Source organism: Lissotriton helveticus, chromosome 1_1, assembly GCF_964261635.1.
Source record: "Lissotriton helveticus chromosome 1_1, aLisHel1.1, whole genome shotgun sequence".
Taxonomy (NCBI): domain Eukaryota; kingdom Metazoa; phylum Chordata; class Amphibia; order Caudata; family Salamandridae; genus Lissotriton; species Lissotriton helveticus.
In genome coordinates this window covers 1,654,284,641-1,654,303,277 of record NC_136057.1, presented here as the reverse complement: position 1 = coordinate 1,654,303,277, position 18,637 = coordinate 1,654,284,641, and the positions used below count along the sequence as shown (strand labels likewise).

Genomic DNA, 18,637 nt, shown 5'->3' with positions numbered 1-18,637 from the left:
TCATATAAAGTCTTTCGCAACATCCGGAGAATCTTTGGAATCAGTAGATTTAATTTTTACTCTCCCTTAACTAATAACAACAACTACCAGCTATTGTTAGCGCATCTTACCTTTCCGATTGGCACAGGGCCGGAATAGTGAAACTCGGGGACTTGATTACAGCTGAGGGAATTTAATCTTTTACAAGTCTACAATCTAAATTTAACCTAAAAAACCAAAATACTTTTAAATATCTGTCCATCCATGGTTAATTATCCAGGAAAGTGGGTGGAGTCACCGGGTTCGCAGAAGTTGAAATTCTACACGCTTTGCGTAGCACCATTACTCCTCGCATCGGAGGCATATATAACATGCTCAATAGGCAAACCCCAGACGACTTAGAATCCATTTCTACCAAATGGCATATCAAACTCAACTCCCCCCAAAGCATTTTCTATAACTCCCTACTTTTATCACAACAGATTTTAATCTCCGCTAAACTACAAACACAACATTTTAAAACAATTTTTTTTCTCTATATGACACCCAGTAATATCATCAAATGGGGATCCGGCAAAGGAGCACTATGTACACGTTGCTCTGAAGTGGGGGCTGACTCGATACATATTTTTGCAACCTGCCCTAAGTTAGCTCCGACATTACTTAAAGTACAGAACCTACTTAGCGAAATAGCTAACCAACCAATCTCTTTAAATCCCACAACTATCCTTCTGGGGACCCAATCTGACTCACCGAGGATTAAGGAGGAAGTGCTGGTTTTTATTGCAATGGCAGTATGGAGGATTTGTGTTTCCTCCGGCTGGTTAGATACTGACTCCCCCTCCTTTGCCCAATGGCTGGCTAGACTGGTAGCCACATTCCATCTAGAAAGATCGGTATACGCTAAGAAAGGACGAAGAAAAAGGAAGATAGGCTTGGAGGTTTGGGGAAAATTTTCTCTTTGGATTGAGCAACAGGGGCAACACGGCCAGGAAGCACTGTAGGGGGCGCCTTGAGGAACCCCTAACCCCTTTCGTTATTTAGTTATGCCTCTTTCCTTCTGTCTCTTTTTCTTTTGCGCCTGTACTATTGGCTCTTTTTGGTTTTGAGGGGTGGGGGGGTGGAGGGGGGATAGCTTTAATTAATTACTCGTCTTTGTCTGGACATTTCGTTACTGTACCGCGGTGAAAAATAAAAATGTTTTTAAAAAAAAAGATTCTTCAAACACTTGCCAGAAGAGGTATGTTTTCAGACTTTTGCAATGTATTTCAAAGTCTGCAGTGAAATTGAAGACCAAACGGAGGAAGTTTCCCAGGGTTGGGAATTAAAAGTGCATAAATAACAATCACTTGTTTTTATTTAGCACTTAATACAATACATCACTGTAAACAACGGGTGTTGCAAATATCCACTTTAATGGTACTCACTTTACCAACCAAGGGGGAAGAATGGAAGTCATTCTTGTCGTTACTCAAACATGTGAATTGCAGATTACCACACAGGTTAGCAGCAAGTCTTTGCATCACTGATTCATACTGGGCAAGGTGTCACACAGACTGGAGTGAGTGATAGCTCATTTTGGGAGATCAGCTGTAGGCATCTAAACAGGTAGTAAGGTATGACAAGATTCACAATGGGATGTATGACGTTACAACGCATGCTTTTACCATGCATGCTGTTACAACGCAAGTATTACAACGCAAACCTTTACAACGCATAGCGCTTTGGGGTGCTGGATAGTGAATAGTTTAATTTACTATTCCAACTCCAGTCCCCGTGGACACTAGGGAAGGTGTTGGATAGTAAATTAAAACTATTCCCTATCCTAGAGCGCCCCCTAGTGTAATGCGTTGTAAAGGTTTTCGTTGTAATACTTGTGTTGTAACAGCACTGCGTGGTAACATTTTTGTTGTAAAGGATGTTTCCCTCCACGGATGTATGACGTTACAACGCATGCTTTTACCACGCATGCTGTTACAACGCAAGTATTACAACGCAAACCTTTACAACGCATAGCGCTTTGGGGTGCTGGATAGTGAATAGTTTAATTTACTATTCCAACTCCAGTCCCCGTGGTGTAGTGAGGCGCACAGCAATCCCCGTGCACGTCATTGCAGAGGTGCTTTTCTCCCCTTTTTACTTTCCGGTCCGGGAAGAGACAGGTGTCCACTCATATCCTTGTTGGCTGTTGATAGGAGGCCATTGTAAAAAGTACAGTTGTCCACTCTCGAGATTACAATTGCAAATACTACCAAGGTTATCCAGTAAGGCATCTTTAGTACTGCTAGGATGTCACGGAGCTCACTGAGGTGGAAGAAAGCCTTCCGGGCCACCTTGTTGATTTGTGGGATGAACGCCAGCTCTTTGTCAAAGATGATCCATCAAGTTTAAAATGTCCACGACTGTATTGATGGGATCTCCAAGGAATATAGTCAGTCAAGTCAAGTCAAGTCAAGTCAGAGAATTTATATAGCGCACTACATACCCAGAGGGTCTCAAGGCGCTTAGGGAGGGGAGGAGGATTACTTGTCAAATATCCAAGTTTTCAGTTGTTTTCTGAATGCTAGGTGGTTCTGGGTAAGGCGAAGGTCAGTGGGGAGTGAGTTCCATGTTTTAGCAGCCAGGTAAGAGAAGGATCTGCCTCCCATGGTGGTCTTGTTGATGCGAGGTACAGTGGCGAGGGCTTGGCTGGAAGAACGTAGTTGGCGGGAGGGGGTGTAGAAGTCGAATTGTACAGATATAAGATCACCTAGCCATAATTGCAGTACCTATGTTATTAAACTATGAGGCATAGACATTTATTCTTCATCCAGTTTTCAACATCACTGAGGTACTCCATGACACGGAAAGGTATCATCGGTCCTCCAAATGCACACATTTTACATTCATGCACCTTTGTGTGACAGTCTGCGGTTGTCTTCACATTGTTTGGCTAGCCAACTTCTTTCATTATCAGCACAGTTGTAGCATCATTTCTTCTGAGTGCTTCAAAAGGGAAGGTATTGTAATTTACTAAGTCCAGGTACGTCTTCAATTTGAAAGGGAGAGTACCAGCACTTCTCAGCAGGTGTGGAATACTTTAAATGAAAGAGTACCGCCACTACTCAGTAGTAAACCATACTTTGAGATAGTGAGTATCTGCACTTCCACATTTCCATTTAAAGCACTGGCTCTCCTGCTTCTTTACTTATTCCTCCAACCCTAGTGATCTGTTTCTTCCATCCCAACGCATTGTCTCCCTGCCTGCTACGCAATAACTTCCTCCTCTAATCCCGCATGATTTAACTTACCATTAACTATTTCCCACCTCCCAGACTTACCGTCTGCTATGAAGATGAGCTCTTTATTTGGAGTTTTGAACACTGCTTATTTACCCCTGCAATTCCCCACTTCTTTGTTATGAATTTTCTTTTCCATTTGCTTTGCTCCATTTTCTTGTCAGTTCTGTTTCCTGGGGCCCTGTTCGTTTAACAAATTCAACATTCTAGGCATATCACTTTACTTTGGCCAAATATTTGACAACATGGTAAGTGAGTCTAAAATCACCATGCACTTCTGATTCCAGCCCCATAGATTATTAAAGCATTAGAACATAAATGCTACAACTGAGTAACATAATATGTACTTTTATAAAAGAATCCACAACGTCCTTCAATCTCATGTTTTGCAACTCCCTTTCTGTCCCTCATATTTTCGTTTCAGTCCTGTATTTGCCAATCCAAGACCTCCTCATTGTTTTCTCTTGTGACCCTATGCTGTGTATTTTCACCTCCCCCCACACAGTACATCCTGCTAATGTTTATCCCACAGGTCACCCACGCTGTTGCTGTCCAACATAGTCAAGGAGGACCATTTCTAAACCAGATCTTCAGGACATCTACGTACAAATAATTTATAGATCTTAAATCTAAATGTAATTCAATTTGATATTCTGTGGTTACACTTAAATTATCTAGATTGTACTACCTACTGCCCTTCTGTTACTAAAAAGAAATTATTATTTTGAGATCTAAAACATATACATTTCTTAAGAAGTTCGCTATATTTTGAAATATTGTGTTGTACACATGCTTAAAAACATGTTGTTTTCTCATGCAACATTTCAAACCACACTCTTACAACTTAGGACCTCATTCATTTTGAGATGGTCAGTAACAAAGGATCATACATTTGAGCTGGTGTTTGCAGGTGGGGCCCACCACTACTCGTTTTGGTGGAACAGGATTTATTGTATCATCAGTATTTGACCCAGTGCAAGCAAAAGAACTACAGAATAGAGAGAAAGAAGGAGGAAAACAGTGACAAGGGCATAAGGGGGGATGCAAAAGAACCTGCAAGAGTGAGATATAGAGACAGGAACTGTTGGGTGATGGAAGAAGGAGGCATAAGGTGGAATCAAAACTAGAGAGCCATGTTCTTCGACAGCCCAATATTCTACAGCACTGACGGCAGGCTTCTAAGAAAAACTTTGGGCCCTCACACTCATTCAATTACAATTTAAGCAATGTTGGTAACACCAGTCCAGAGTTAACAATTCCAGATGTTTTTGTTTACCGACTTACAATTTATAAGATTGATGCCCTGAATGAAGAATATTTTGTGTAACCGAGAATTACTTCGTCGTTTCCTCCATGTATTCGCAGATTTTAGACCATTTTCTACTACATCTTCTACCTTTTTTTTAGTAAATGGAAATTGTGAACTAAAAACTTTGTGATTTTACCAGGTGCTACTTCGCCCTGGGTAAAACGAGTTATTGTGCATGATGGTAATTCAGCAGAAACCCTGGGTATTACCACTTCACAGAGTATGTAATGAGGACCTAAGAGTATTATCTTGCATGCTTTTGACCCTACAGTGCCATCACTGGATAGCCTGCCTTAGAATATGCACACAGAAGGGAATGAAAGACAATGTTCTCCTCTAGAATCTGGAAGAAACAAATTCTGTCTCTCCTCATCAGCCAAAATTGTGGGTCTGTTTCTTCCTGCACTCAAATATCAAAATGATTGCCAAGGCAGCAAATGTCAATTTACTTATGTTGAAGAAGATATGTCACATAATCCTTTCCAGCTCTCTCAACACAGCTGTGCAGGCTCTTGTCATATCCAGACGAGACTAGATTTTGCTATCGCATTACTAGCTGAATTTCCCAAATTCCACCTGACCACAATCAAAGCGGTCTTTAACTCTGAAGCAGGATTGCTTCATAATGCAAACAATTCTACTGCATCACTCCAGTTTCAGTTGATCTCCACTGGCTTCAAGCGGGGATATAATTCAAGCTCTACCCACAAGCACATACATGAAACTATCCTCCATATATTGCAAAACATTTAACCATAATTTCAAGGTTATAAAAAGCAAAGGCTAAAACAACACAGTGATGGATGGAATGCTTGGATTAATCTCAGCCATTGGCAATCGCTCGGGCCACATTCCGATCCATATATTTTTGTCTACCATGCCACCTCGGTTTGGACCCCAGCCATAAGCAAATCAGCCTTGACCCTGCTCCTCATGGGAACATTCCAGCCCGAACTGCCAGGCCAGGTTCTCCATGAACCGGAACACACGCAACTTAGGACCGGTTTCGCCCTAGTTAGGGCTCTTCAGCCATATATAGAGTGTTGAAAAGTAAAGGCTCTCTTGATGGAAAATTCCAAATTTAAGTCTTCACTAACAAGAAAGCAAAAGCTCTCTGAAGCTGCCGTAACTGCATGGAACTTTCTACCCATAAACCTTAGAAAGCTCACACCTTTCAGGAGGCAGCTGAAAGCATATTTTTTCAAACAATATCTGAACCAGTGCTAACATATTCTTTTTAAAAAAAAAATATTAAAAACTTTCTTTATTGATTTTCAACAACATTTAATCATTACAGCAGAATCAAGTTCAGACAGACATTTCATTGTGTACTATCAATTATAAGTTGAGACTGTCAAATCCATTTACATAAAGAAAAATAATAAATATAATCATATTCATCCAGATGCTTGTTTAGGCTCCCTCAGTTTCAGCCAACGCTACATCCTGCAAATCTCAGTATTTACATTGCTTGGGTGCTCACAGGGGAGGCACGCCGTGCATACATAAGACTGAACCATACTACATTCAATTTTTAGCTGCTTCCATATATCCACTCCTATCCGTATAGCAGGCGAGGATGACATCTCGCCACCACCCACCACAAGGAGCCACTACACATGGAGGTCACTCCTATGGAACCTGTGTCACCGTTTCCAAACTAGCTTCCTCAGGCGTGTCAGTATGCCGGGCAGCAAGGTAAGCCTTCAGTGGATCCCAAATGTCTCTGGGGCGAGAAGACAAAGGAAACAGCTCGGCATAAGTGCACAGTTTTTCTAGACAGTATGTTAAATCGGAAATCCAGTCCTTAAAATTTGGCGCCCTGCCCCATCAACCAGTGCTAACATATTCCAAAGGAATATGCTATAAATAATGTAACAATCACATTTTCGTCACTCAGCCTATCTGCTTACACCCTTTTGAGGGGAGCTCTTAATGCATATATATATTTTAGTTTCTTTAATTGAGTTAATTCATTCTTTACTTCCCTATCTTTATGTATCTCTCGTTCTAGATTCATTGGTTACGTGTAGAGTGCCCATATAAATCCTCGTCTGGTCGCAAAAAAAATGCAAACATAAATGTATTAGTTATTTCTCCTTCCTGTCAATTGCTGCTGTGATTTTTTCTTGCCTAACTTCCCGATGCATTCCACTGCTAATCACTGCATGGTTGTGCTGATGCACCAAGTCTGGAGGTTGTCTGTGCTAACCAATGCAAAACACAATGTCCTCCAAGTGGCATAACTACAAATTCAACTAATTCCCATGGTCTGTAGTTATCCTAAAACGGATGTGAGTCCCTCCATGTCCCCTCTGTTGATGTACACTAGGGGTGTCCAGAAAAACTACCAGATAACCACTGCTCATGCCAATGAGTTCTTATTTAGATTCAATTTATTGAAAAGTAACATATGTGGATATGCTGAAAATATAACATTGATCCAGCTCTACATTGTTCACCCATGATGTATATTATCTAAAATCGTCTGTATTTCGGAGCATCATTAACAAAAACTATTACTCTATTGAGTGTACAATTTCTATTATGAAGCCTCATTTTACAAACTATATATTGTAATAAATTATAGAAGGAAAGGGAAAACGTAGAGTGGTGCCCTTTGCTACATCTTGAGTGAAGATTTGATGCTCCATTTTTTTTTGCAGCTGAATCATGAATTGTACGATGTAATGACCAAACTGGAAAAGCAACATTCGGACAAAGTCTTCATAGTGAAAGGCGTGACGGGGTAAGCTTCTTCTTTCCTATTTCATAATAGTTTGTCATGTAGAAAGCAAACTCCTATTTTGGTGTTTTGTTGGTCATCTTAGCATGTAATACCAATCCGACGCGGAGTTTATGGTGGACAATGGTTTTAGATGTCAGTGGTTCTTTATCTTGGAAATTTTCTCGGATTCCTAAACTTTGAAATCCTTCCCCCCCATCGCGCTGAAGTGCTAGACGCGATCTTGCCACTTGTGATTTTAAAATTTATAAATATCGCCACTTAGGTACGCACACATTATCTTTTGTGAGGAAAGGTGCTTGAGACCCGGAGATTCGCTCCGTTCTCCCAGCCAGAGCAGCCTACTTGCTCGGACTCTCTCGCTGGGTGTGGCCGATTAAAGGGCCGGCACCTGCAGGGACTGGGTGAATACAACAGCGGCCATATTAGTGTGGGCTCGCTGAGAACGTCGCGCGGACGACGTCATAAATACATACGTCCATGGCTCCGCACTGCGGGCGCGCTGATCGCGCGCCGGAGTCAAGCCAGAGTCCTGCCTGTCTGCGCCCGTCCGTGACCGGACGGGGCTTGGGGCAGGACTCCACAGATCCGGTTCCCCATCACCTCTACAGCCACATACCAATCAGAGTCTTCGCTATCATTACACCAAAGCTAATCTGATGAAACTTGGTAAGCCACTCTCATCCTACTGTCTGCACGTTACAGACCCGTTATCTCTACCTGCACAGTGTAATATATGCCATCAATTACTTCCCAATAGTAATTCAACCTCGGTTAAAAGTCTGAACCTTAACATGACATTACTTAACTGTAGGTCGATGCCTAAGCATAAAACTGAAATTCACGACCTGCTGACCAATGGAGATCTGGACATCATGTTTCTAACTGAAACATGGTTAGATGAAGCCTCCGCCCCGGAGATCTTAGAGGCGATACCGAGCAACTATTGCCTCCTGAGAATAGACCGTCAGAAACAACGGGGGGGAGGACTGGCAATGATCTTCAAAAATGTTCTTGAGTGCACTTTAATCGAACAAAAAATCACGGATAGTGAGTGCGGTAGATTTATCATCAAATTAGATACCACCAATACAATCACGGGATTATTAATATACAGACCTCCTGGAGCAGCCCTGTCTTTCTGTAGCCAACTCATTGAACTGGCTACTCAGCTAGCCATCAGACACAAAAATATTATCATACTTGGCGACCTTAACATCCATCTAGAGGATAGCCACTCCAAGGAAGCGCAACTCCTTCTAAATGCTTTCAATGCGATCGACCTCAAGCTTCTATCCACTTTGCCCACGCATCAACATGGGCATCTATTAGATCCGATATTCACGAACTGGGAAGGCGTGAAAACTTCACCACCTGTTCCACTAATATGGTCTGACCATAGTATGGTACCATTTAAAATAGTCAAAAACAGCATCACCAAGTTACATGCGAAAATTCTTCCTTACAGACGTCGTAACTTTAAAAAGTGCACCCTGGAATTGCTGCTGCATGAACTCACCGCACATCCCCTGGCAACGGGCGATTCTCTACAGGAGGTATGGGACAATTTTGAATCATGGCTAACTAAAGCGCTAGACAAGATTGCTCCTTGGACGACCAAACCCCCAGCTCGACTTGTGGTAAATAAATAATTAAATACCTGTTCTATTTTTGACTAGATATACAATAACAGATAGCTCAATAAATAAGAGTCAAGATTCGAGGTATCTTGAGTTTGCAGGTTTTAATACAGCATAAAGGACAGCAACAGGACAACCTGCACGGGAATAGGATGGCAGCTGCCGGGGGCAGGATCTGGGAGCATAAGGGGGTAACTTTTAATAACAGTGCACAAGTATATATATACTAGAACAATTGCATTACAGTTAATACAGTAGGCGTAGCAGTGGGCGGAGTTCGTAGCAGTCGCGAAAGATAAGGCATGAAGTAGGTGTAACAAGAGGTGTGTACAAGGCGGATACATAGACATGTGATGCAAACGTAACAGAATATGTCATAAATGGGGCGGAAACATGGAGGGGGCTACCTAAGGAGCCGGGACCTCTGACCTAGTGGTGCGCGCAAGCTGGCAATGACGTGTTACTAGGAGGAACTGGGGGCTATGACTTCTGCACTAGAAGAGGAGACGAAAGTCTGGAGTGGCAGAGCGACATGTACCTAAACACTATCTAGTATCTGATGTTTAGAGAACATGTTGATAGAATCCAAAAGTTATCAGGGTAAAGGCTAACAGACTCTAAGACTGGTGCATGCATTATTTTACATGTAGTGCGTGTTGAGGAATATTAAATGACCATTAATACAGTATTTCTCTTACATGGAGACGTAAAGGCTAGACCATGACTGAAACTATTGATGCGATTCAGTAGCTTAGGAATGCAGAGAAGGAGAGCTGGGCTGATAACTAGAATCATAACATACTTTTGGCAGACTGGCAGGCAGAGCCAGGCCGAGCCGGGCACTGTGAGGCAGGAAGTAAGTGAAGGGTCAGGGATACAGGTGGGGGCTGTATCGCTCCTCAGCGAGGTTTCAGGAGACAGGAGCTGAATCTGGTGTCCGGGCCCTTTTGAGGCCTAGAAACGGGGACAATTCAATGAATTAACGTGCACGCTGTGAAACGTGGCAACATAACTTTACATAAGCTTAATACTCGTAGCTTTCACGAGAACTGGAAACTGACATACTAGAGATGGACACAACTGTAATTGCGTCTTTAATTGATCAGAGGGGAGTACATGCATATCGATCATGCACATATGACATAACATGGGGAACACGTAGGCACATATAACATGGCAAAATTTACTTTTCCACATTCCCTCCTTGTGCCCTACGTTTCCATCAGGAAACATCTATATTCATGATACCATCTATCATTTCATATAGCATCATTTGCTCGTCTCGAATTGGCTTGGAACGGGACTTAGGACTAGGACTTGGAATACAGGATGTAGCACAAATGCCGCAAATCGCAGGGCCACATTGTAAACAGAGGCAGCAACTGAAAATGATCATTACTGCTATACCTAGGAATGACAATACTTTCCATCCCCAGGCAGATATGATACTCCAGAGCCAACCGGACCATGTCCAGGTGCCTGGATTCTGGTGTAACTGATGGGCAATTTTATGAAGTCTGGTTATAGCTGAATAAACAGACGGCGCGTTATTAGGAATGAAAATGCAGCAACTAGATCCGATGACTCTACAAGCTCCTCCTCTATCGGCCAGTATGACGTCAAGAACGAGACGATTTTGGAGCACGACAAATCTCATAGCAGATTGCTCTTCAGTTAAGTTACCTAGAGCAGAAGTAGTCTCATTCACTACTGCTTCAAGGGTTCTGGTTAACCTACGGATTAACTTACTATTCTGGACAGGGCCTATAAAGAAGAAGAATCCTTTATTAAAGTCTGTATACTGTTCTAGAGCAGTTTCAGTTTGATCGACAATCGGGGACTCAATCTCCCTTCTATGTCTGACGTGTACTAGATGTGTGTTTCTGTGATAATCAGATGGGGCTAGGAAAACTGGTGGCAGTAGGAAGGCAATGTAACATGTTCCATCCCAATCGAGGGGCAGACGAGCATATGCAGTCTGACCACAAACAAAATAAGAATGACGTGAAGCTTTGAAAATAGATTTCCCACTGTCACTATACTCGACAATAGTAGTACAATCACTATGTCCTACATGTGCGGAACCATTATTTCTGACACATAATTCGCCTTTGACTGGTAGTACTGAAATAGCAGGTAAGTCTTGAGTAGTATCAGACTGAACATTCAATACCATAAAATTCGAAGAATAATTACCTAAATCATAAACTTCATTTTCTAGATCTAACCCTGTTCTATGGGAGCGACCTTGCTTGTCTGGAAAACATGTTCTATTCAGAAGGGACATATCATTTGAGGATGACGTTAACATGGACCATGCTCCACACGAACCATTATGTGAAAACGGATAAGGAAAGAGTGGCAGAACTCCCTTCGGTGTCTGGAAAGGGGGGAGTCGACCACACACCCAACAATTAGTGGCATTGCTGGTCTGGTGTGAATAGTGTAACATACGGATAAATGTATTATTACGCATAGCAAGACGATAGGATAGCTCGTGAGGAGGCAGATCACTAAATGTGTGCTCTACTGTAGCATTAGAAAACTTATTTACATGAGAAATTGGAAAACATAAATGAAATGCATAACTTGTGCAGGTAACCATCAAACTTAGAAACAATAGGAAACTTAGAAAAACGATACATCGGATAGAGTTTTGACTAACTCTCTCACTATGGGGGTCTATCTCATACATGTCAGATACCTGTCTAACCGTTTCACCCGAGGGGGACTTAGACAATTAAACTGGCTGACTTATTTTACTAGACCTGAGCTTCTTTTTATACTCCTGCTGCGGAGTTTCCTCTAACAGGGGAGGCTTGGAATCAAAGTTTGTAGCGGGACAGTCCTTGAGAATAGGGCAGTTTTTAAAATTCTGGCAGTCCTTAAAAATGTTCTCGGCAAACTCTTTTTTCCGAAGTCCATGAAATTTCTTGACGTGGGACAGGTGCACCCAGCCTTTGCGGCCTTCCAACTTCACGGCCGTGCGGGTGGTCAGAAGGACTAGTTGAGGGTGTTTCCAGCGGGGCTCCAGCGGACTTGAACGATCAAAGTTCCTCACAAGTACAAAACATCCTGGAACGATTTCATGCGGTTTCACCTCGGTATTGTCTGGAAATGCGGCGGCAACCTGTGAACGACAAGAGTGTAGGGCAGACATCAAGGAAGCTAGGTAATCTGTCAGCATATTACTGGAAACATCTGTAATACTTCGGGGTCTAGGTGTACCCCACATGTTCGGGGGGCGGCCGAATACGACCTCATAAGGGGACAGACCTGATCTGGAATGTGCGACCATGCGCATATAGAATAGGGCGACTGGCAGAGCTACTAGCCAGTCTACACCTTTCTCTTTACAAACTTTAGCAATGCGGATTTTTAGTGTCTGGTTATGTCTCTCTACGAGACCTGCTGCTTCAGGATGGCGCACACAATGAAACTTCCACTGGTACCCTAACAGAAGGGACACATGCTTCATTAACTCAGATGAGAATGGCTGGCCGTTATCAGAATACACGACCCTAGGGAGTCCATAACGAGGGAAAAATTCACGAACCAGCTGCTTGGCAGTGGTCGCGGCTGTGTAATCTGGAACTGGATATGCCTCTGTCCACCTGGACAAAGCGCATACAACTACAAGGACATACTTGAAACCTCGACATCGCTCCATCTGAATATAATCCATCTGGAGGACTTCAAAAGGGTGGTCAGGGGGTTGGAATCCACCTTGTTCCACCGGGACACTTTTACCTGGATTGAACTGGCAACATATCATACAGGTACGGACTTTCTGCTTGGCTGCCGCTCGTAAATGCTTGTTGAACCAAATGTTCTGGGTACTGTCTAGCATGGCTTTTTCTCCTAAATGTGCTGGACTATGTGCGGTATTGATAATGACTTGAACCATTGAGTCGGGGAGAAACCATGTGGCTTTTCCCTTCGTCAACCATCCCTGATCTGTCTGGACCCCTCCTTGTTCGGACCATTTCTTGATTTCATCAGGAGTAGCATGTAACTGGATATCTATGACATCTTGAGTGGGGTCCTTAACTGTCATACATGTAGTCGGATCTGGAGTGTGTGTCTGTGTCATGTTAACTGGAATGTCTGGAGTCTGAGCTGTGAGCTTGGCTGTTCGATCTGCTAGATCGTTACCTTGGGAAATAATGTCAGTGACTTTCGTATGTGCCTTGCACTTCATGATAGCGATAGCTGTAGGTAAATGTATTGCTTCTAACAGAGCTTGAATGAGGAGACCATGCTGAATCTTGGTTCCATGAGAAGTCATAAAACCTCTTTCTTGCCAGAGCACTCCAAAGTCGTGTACAACTCCGAATGCGTAACGTGAATCTGTATATATGTTTACTTTCAGGTTCTTGGCACGTATGCAGGCTTGGGTCAGAGCAACTAGCTCTGCTGCTTGAGCAGACAAGGTGTCAATACGATGTGTCTCTATAACTTCAGTGTCAGTAGTCACTGCATACGCGGCTACTAGTTCTCCTGTACTTGTTCTCATACATGAACCATCCACATAAAGTGTCAGGTCGGGATCAGGTAACGGAATATCTGTCAGGTCTTGTCTTGGCTTTGTCATAGTGTTAACTACTTCCACACAGTCATGTGTGGCAGGATTTGAAGTAACTGACGGTAACAGTGTAGCAGGATTTAGAACGTTGCAGCGTCTGATTTCTATGTGTGGCTGGAATAGTGTCAATTCATAACCTGTTAAACGTGCAATTGTCAAGTGCTGAGTCTGTGTTCGGTTTAAAAGAACTTCCACGGAGTGTGGAACTTGTACTGTCAGGGAGTGTCCTAATACTATAGAATCACTTTGTCTGATAGCTAGTGCTGTGGCTGCAACTGACTTGAGGCACGCAGGCAGAGCCTGGGCTACTGGATCTAATGTGCTCGAAAAATAAGCACAGGGCTTGTACTGTCCTGCTTGATCTTGTGTGAGAACAGATAATGCAGTACCATCACGTTCTGTGACAAAAAGTGTAAAAGGCTTACTGTAGTTCGGTGTTGCTAGAACAGGAGCTTGGCATAAGGCTTTCTTTAATTCATTAAAAGCAAGTGTATGTTCAGATGTCCAAGGGAGGACAGTCGATACGGCTGCCTCCTGTGTCGTTAACTGTATCAGTGGCTTGGCTAGGAATGCATACTGGGGAATCCATTGTCTGCAATAGGAAGTGAGGCCGATAAAAGCTCGTACCTCTTTCTGTGTCTTGGGCTGTGGAAGACTCGCTATTAACTGGATACGGTCTGGTGTCAACTGCCTAACCCACTTGGACAGTAAGTGGCCTAAGTAGATCACTTGCTGGACACAGAACTGGAGCTTCGAAGGGGACACCTTGTGCCCCATCTCGGCTAGGAAATACAGAACGGTAAGTGATGCTCGCTCGCAGTCACGCTCAGAACGGGCGGTGATCAGTAGATCATCGACATACTGGAGCAGGGCAGTGTCAGTTGGCATGTGAATATTGTCTAGTTGTCTTTTAAGTGCTTGACTGTAAATGCTAGGACTTTCTGTGAAACCTTGAGGAGCTCGTGTGAATTTATAGCTCCTTCCATTTAAACAAAAACCGAAAAGGTACTGGCTGTCTGGATGAATTGGAACACTGAAAAATGCATTCTTGAGGTCTGTTACTGTAAAAAATACAGCTTCAGAATCAATAGCTGTCAATAGGGATGAAATATCTGGGACTACTGGATACTGGGGTATGATACATTTATTAAGTTCTCGAAGGTCAATCACTAATCGATATACTGGAGGTGCATTTGGATCAGTACGTTTCATGACTGGAATAATAGGAGAATTACATACATTGGAGTCAGTTTCTACAACCACTCCTTGAGCAATGAGCTCGTCAATAATTTTGGATAAGGCTGCTACAGCCTCAGGTGGCAATCTGTACTGTCTGATTCGTGGCAGGACTATACCTTGCTTGAGAGTCACACGATGGGGTGTGATTTGCATAAAACCAACATCAGTTGGACCTTGTGCCCATAGATGCTGCGGTACATTGGACAATCTTGGATCAAAATCTCGTAATACATAGTGACCTTTATAGTCCCTTAAAAACAATCGTATTCCCTCTGGGGAGCAGCAAATAACTGCACCTAATTCTTTTAATGTCTTAATGCCTAACAAATTTTCTGGACATGATTTCGTAAGTAATAAATCAGTAGTTCGAGACAATGGACCAACTTCTAGAGTAACTGGCTTTGATATCTCGTTTACAATAGGCTTTCCTGAAAATCCAAGGGAAACATTTCTAGAGCCTGAGAGCGGAGCCCCTGGAACCTCGTCATTACTGATAGTAGTCCTACTTGCCCCTGTATCAATCAGAAACTTTCTGTCTTTCCCTAATACTTGACTGTGAACATAGGGACCCTCTTGATCTACAGGTATCTCGATGAGAGGCAAGCCTACCTCCCTCTCTAGGCTGTTTCATGAATACGGCTGGTACTCTGGATACTCGGACTGGGCATACTGGTACATCTGCTGTGTAACATGCTGTGTTGCAGCTATAGGCTGCGGTGCTGGAACTGTCTGTTGTGCATTCTGTGGCTGAGAAGTCTGTGAAACTTGCTCTTGTCTAGGCGGACGTGGTCTTTCTTTAGTCTTACCAGTAGCTATGTTGTGTTTCAGAACTGCACACTCGTTTATAAAATGACCTGGCTGTTTACAATAATTGCAGGTCCCTTTAACAGGAACTGCAGGATGACTGGCTTGATTCGTACCCCTCTTCTGACTGTCTTGAGGAACAGATTGTGCAACTAATACTTTCATTTTCGTGTCTTTCATACGTTTCCTTTCATGATCTTGCTCTTCTCTGATTCTATTCTGGTGATACTGGAGCATCTGAAGCATTTGTGACGGGGTACTAGCTTGCCAGGTACTTTCGACTTTCAAAACTCGATTTTTAACTTGTGGACTTGAATTCTCGACTAGTTTAGTAACAAAAAGATGAGGGTATGACTCGCTACCTGTCTTCAGACCACTGTTGATACTAAAACATTTCTCGAATCTAGAATAAAAATCACTAGTATCTTCGTCTGGTTTCTGTTTACAGGCTGAGATTGCATCCCAGTCTTCCTTTTTCGTGGCTAATAACCTAGGCAAAACCTGAATCAATAACTCTGGTAATTCTTTACATCTGTCCCCAAGACCGGTACCTGGTACACGTATCTTATCTTCAGCTTCTAGAACTGCCCACTCGATCTTTTTCTCTCCCACCTCCCATTCTTTTTCTTTGAGTTTTTCATATATGCCCGCAGGCAACAGGACTTTTAACATTTTAATTATATCTGGATACGTGTATTCTCCCATACGGAGCATGTCTTTTAATTCACGGTGGAACCCTGCTGGATCTTTGTCGTGACAGGGAATTAACTTTTTCATCTCTAGGAGTTCCATCTTCGTAATCGGGGTGTAAACAAATACTCGTTGCATTTCACCATCTGGTGTCCTAACTGGGTGTACTTCTCGTAACGGATGCTGTCTATCTATGTAAAACGGTTTACTTTCCGGGGGTGAGACGTGAACAAAATGCGGATTCAGAAACGTTCTATATTTGTGGCGTTGTTCTAGAATGACACTAATGAAATCGGTACCTAGACCTTTCCATCTATACTGGAGTAACTCGTTCAGGACATCATGTAACGGACCTGGATCAGAATGCTGACCCTCATACAGTGTAATGAGGTGCTGGATCATATACATACCCACCAGTCGCTGCTCCGCTGGGGGCAGTTTCAGAAACATTTGTGCCACTATTTCGTCTGGAAAAGTGGTAGAATCAGTAATCCATCGGACTGCTGATCGGGCTAGTTCTTGTTCATGCATGGTATTAAGTTCACTATAACCGATACGTGATTTCAGAATGTGATCGGTAGCTTGAAATACTTGTTCAAGAGAACCTTGTTCCGGTGCTGGAAGATGAAAGGCTTTCTTGTGTTTTAGGCGTAAATGTCGGTCTGGAAATCTAGATTTACCTACATACGCTATTCTGGCGGTATTCTCGTCATCTACCTCTTCAGTAGAAGAGTCGTTTTCCTTCTCGCTTACTTGTGCTGTTTTGCGTTGCACGTGTAACCTTATTATTTCCTTGCGAATTTTCTTGTACATACTCTCTATACTACTGAGTGTCTTGTGTCTACCCTCGGCTATATTATCACTCCACCTTGTCAGGACTTTCATTTCGGTCGGATCTTTAGTCGGACAATCTTGTTCCCTTATTAAACAATTGATTAGAAACTTTAATAGCATGAGCTGGGTCTCAGCTTTCCTTAGAGACATGATTTCGCCAATACTTTCTGGATCGTCCCCTGTACGGATGAAACGATATATTCTGTCTAGATCTTCTTTCATATTCGGTAGGGTGTCCAAATACTCGGTCACCCGTCTTACACGCAATGAATATAAAACCATATTATCATCGCCTGGGACTGGATCATAACGGCATTCGGTGAGAGCTCGTCTGATATCTGCAACGGACTGATATTTGGGCGTACGCTGTAACGCACGTTCATGTAACTCGACTAATGTTACACGTTTATTTGGCGGCGGGGTACCAGGAGGACCTCCTCCCGCGGCCCCTAAACTGGAATCGTCGACTGATACTCTTCGTGCTGACAGAGTGACTGATGTAGCGGGTACTTGTAACGTAGGCTGGACCGGGGGTACCGTAACAGGTGCTGTAACAGGTGCCCCGGTGTCTGGAGGAACAGGAATTACATTATTTACAGGAGCTGGCGGAGCAGGGTTCGCATATTCTGGGACTGTGTCGTCCAAATAGGACGAGAGAAAAATATCAGCTGCGGTCGGTTTGTGACGTAGCTTAATTTAATCGGAACTAATGGCGGCGGGAAATTACTGGATGCCTCCGGGGTTGCTTTTGGCAAGCCCTCTGCAAGAAGAGGGTACATACCCTTAATAAGGGCATTCCTCTGTCTGTCTGACTGTTCGGTTTTAACTCGTTCACCTATTTCGATTAATTCCCTTTCTTGGGCTCTTTCTGAGGATTCTCTACTTAATTCTGACTTTCTGATTTCTTTCTCTGTTCTTTTGTGAGATTCTTTGCGCCATAACTCGATGGCATCTTTCTGTGACTGTCTGGCTTTCTTTTTCCATAATGCTTCTTCTACTCGCATGATGCACTCGGCATCCCATGTGCCTGATACAGGCCATCTATATTTCTCTTCTAGATCTTTAGTATACTCGACCCATAAGTCTAGATATAATATGGCACTTATGCCATGCTTATGATACATAAAATGACCTGGACTGTCCCTAGGCGGGACAGGAACTGCTTCTTCGAGCAGACCTTTCCTAGTTCTTAACTGACGTAATCTTGAGAACAGAGGCATGACTGGACTGGAGTCTAGACACAATACAATACACAATGAACACAATAATAACTGGGGAAACAACTCATTCATACCACGACATTGAAAACACACGAAATAACATTTAGAATAACAGTTCGGACAAGATACTACCTGAAATACTGAGAACAGAACACATGAATTTCTCGAGAACAGAACTTACTAGAACAGACTAGACGCACTGCTAAAACAGTACGAAACTTACCGGTCTCATAAAGAGACACGTCAGGACCCGCATCCAGCTAGGTGGACACTTCGTGTTGGATCTGTGTACCCAAACCCACGGACCAGAGAC

The 18,637-nt window shown here is 43.0% G+C and overlaps 1 protein-coding gene across 1 annotated transcript in view; it reads left to right on the top strand.

Annotated features, from left to right (window-relative positions):
- The window catches only part of BIN2 (bridging integrator 2), a 319,199-nt gene that overhangs the window by 257,731 nt on the left and 42,831 nt on the right, over positions 1-18,637 (top strand). The window contains exon 9 of the mRNA XM_078688858.1: positions 7,233-7,315. Within this exon, the coding sequence (XP_078544984.1) occupies positions 7,233-7,315 (83 nt within the window). The remainder of the gene's footprint in view (positions 1-7,232; positions 7,316-18,637) is intronic.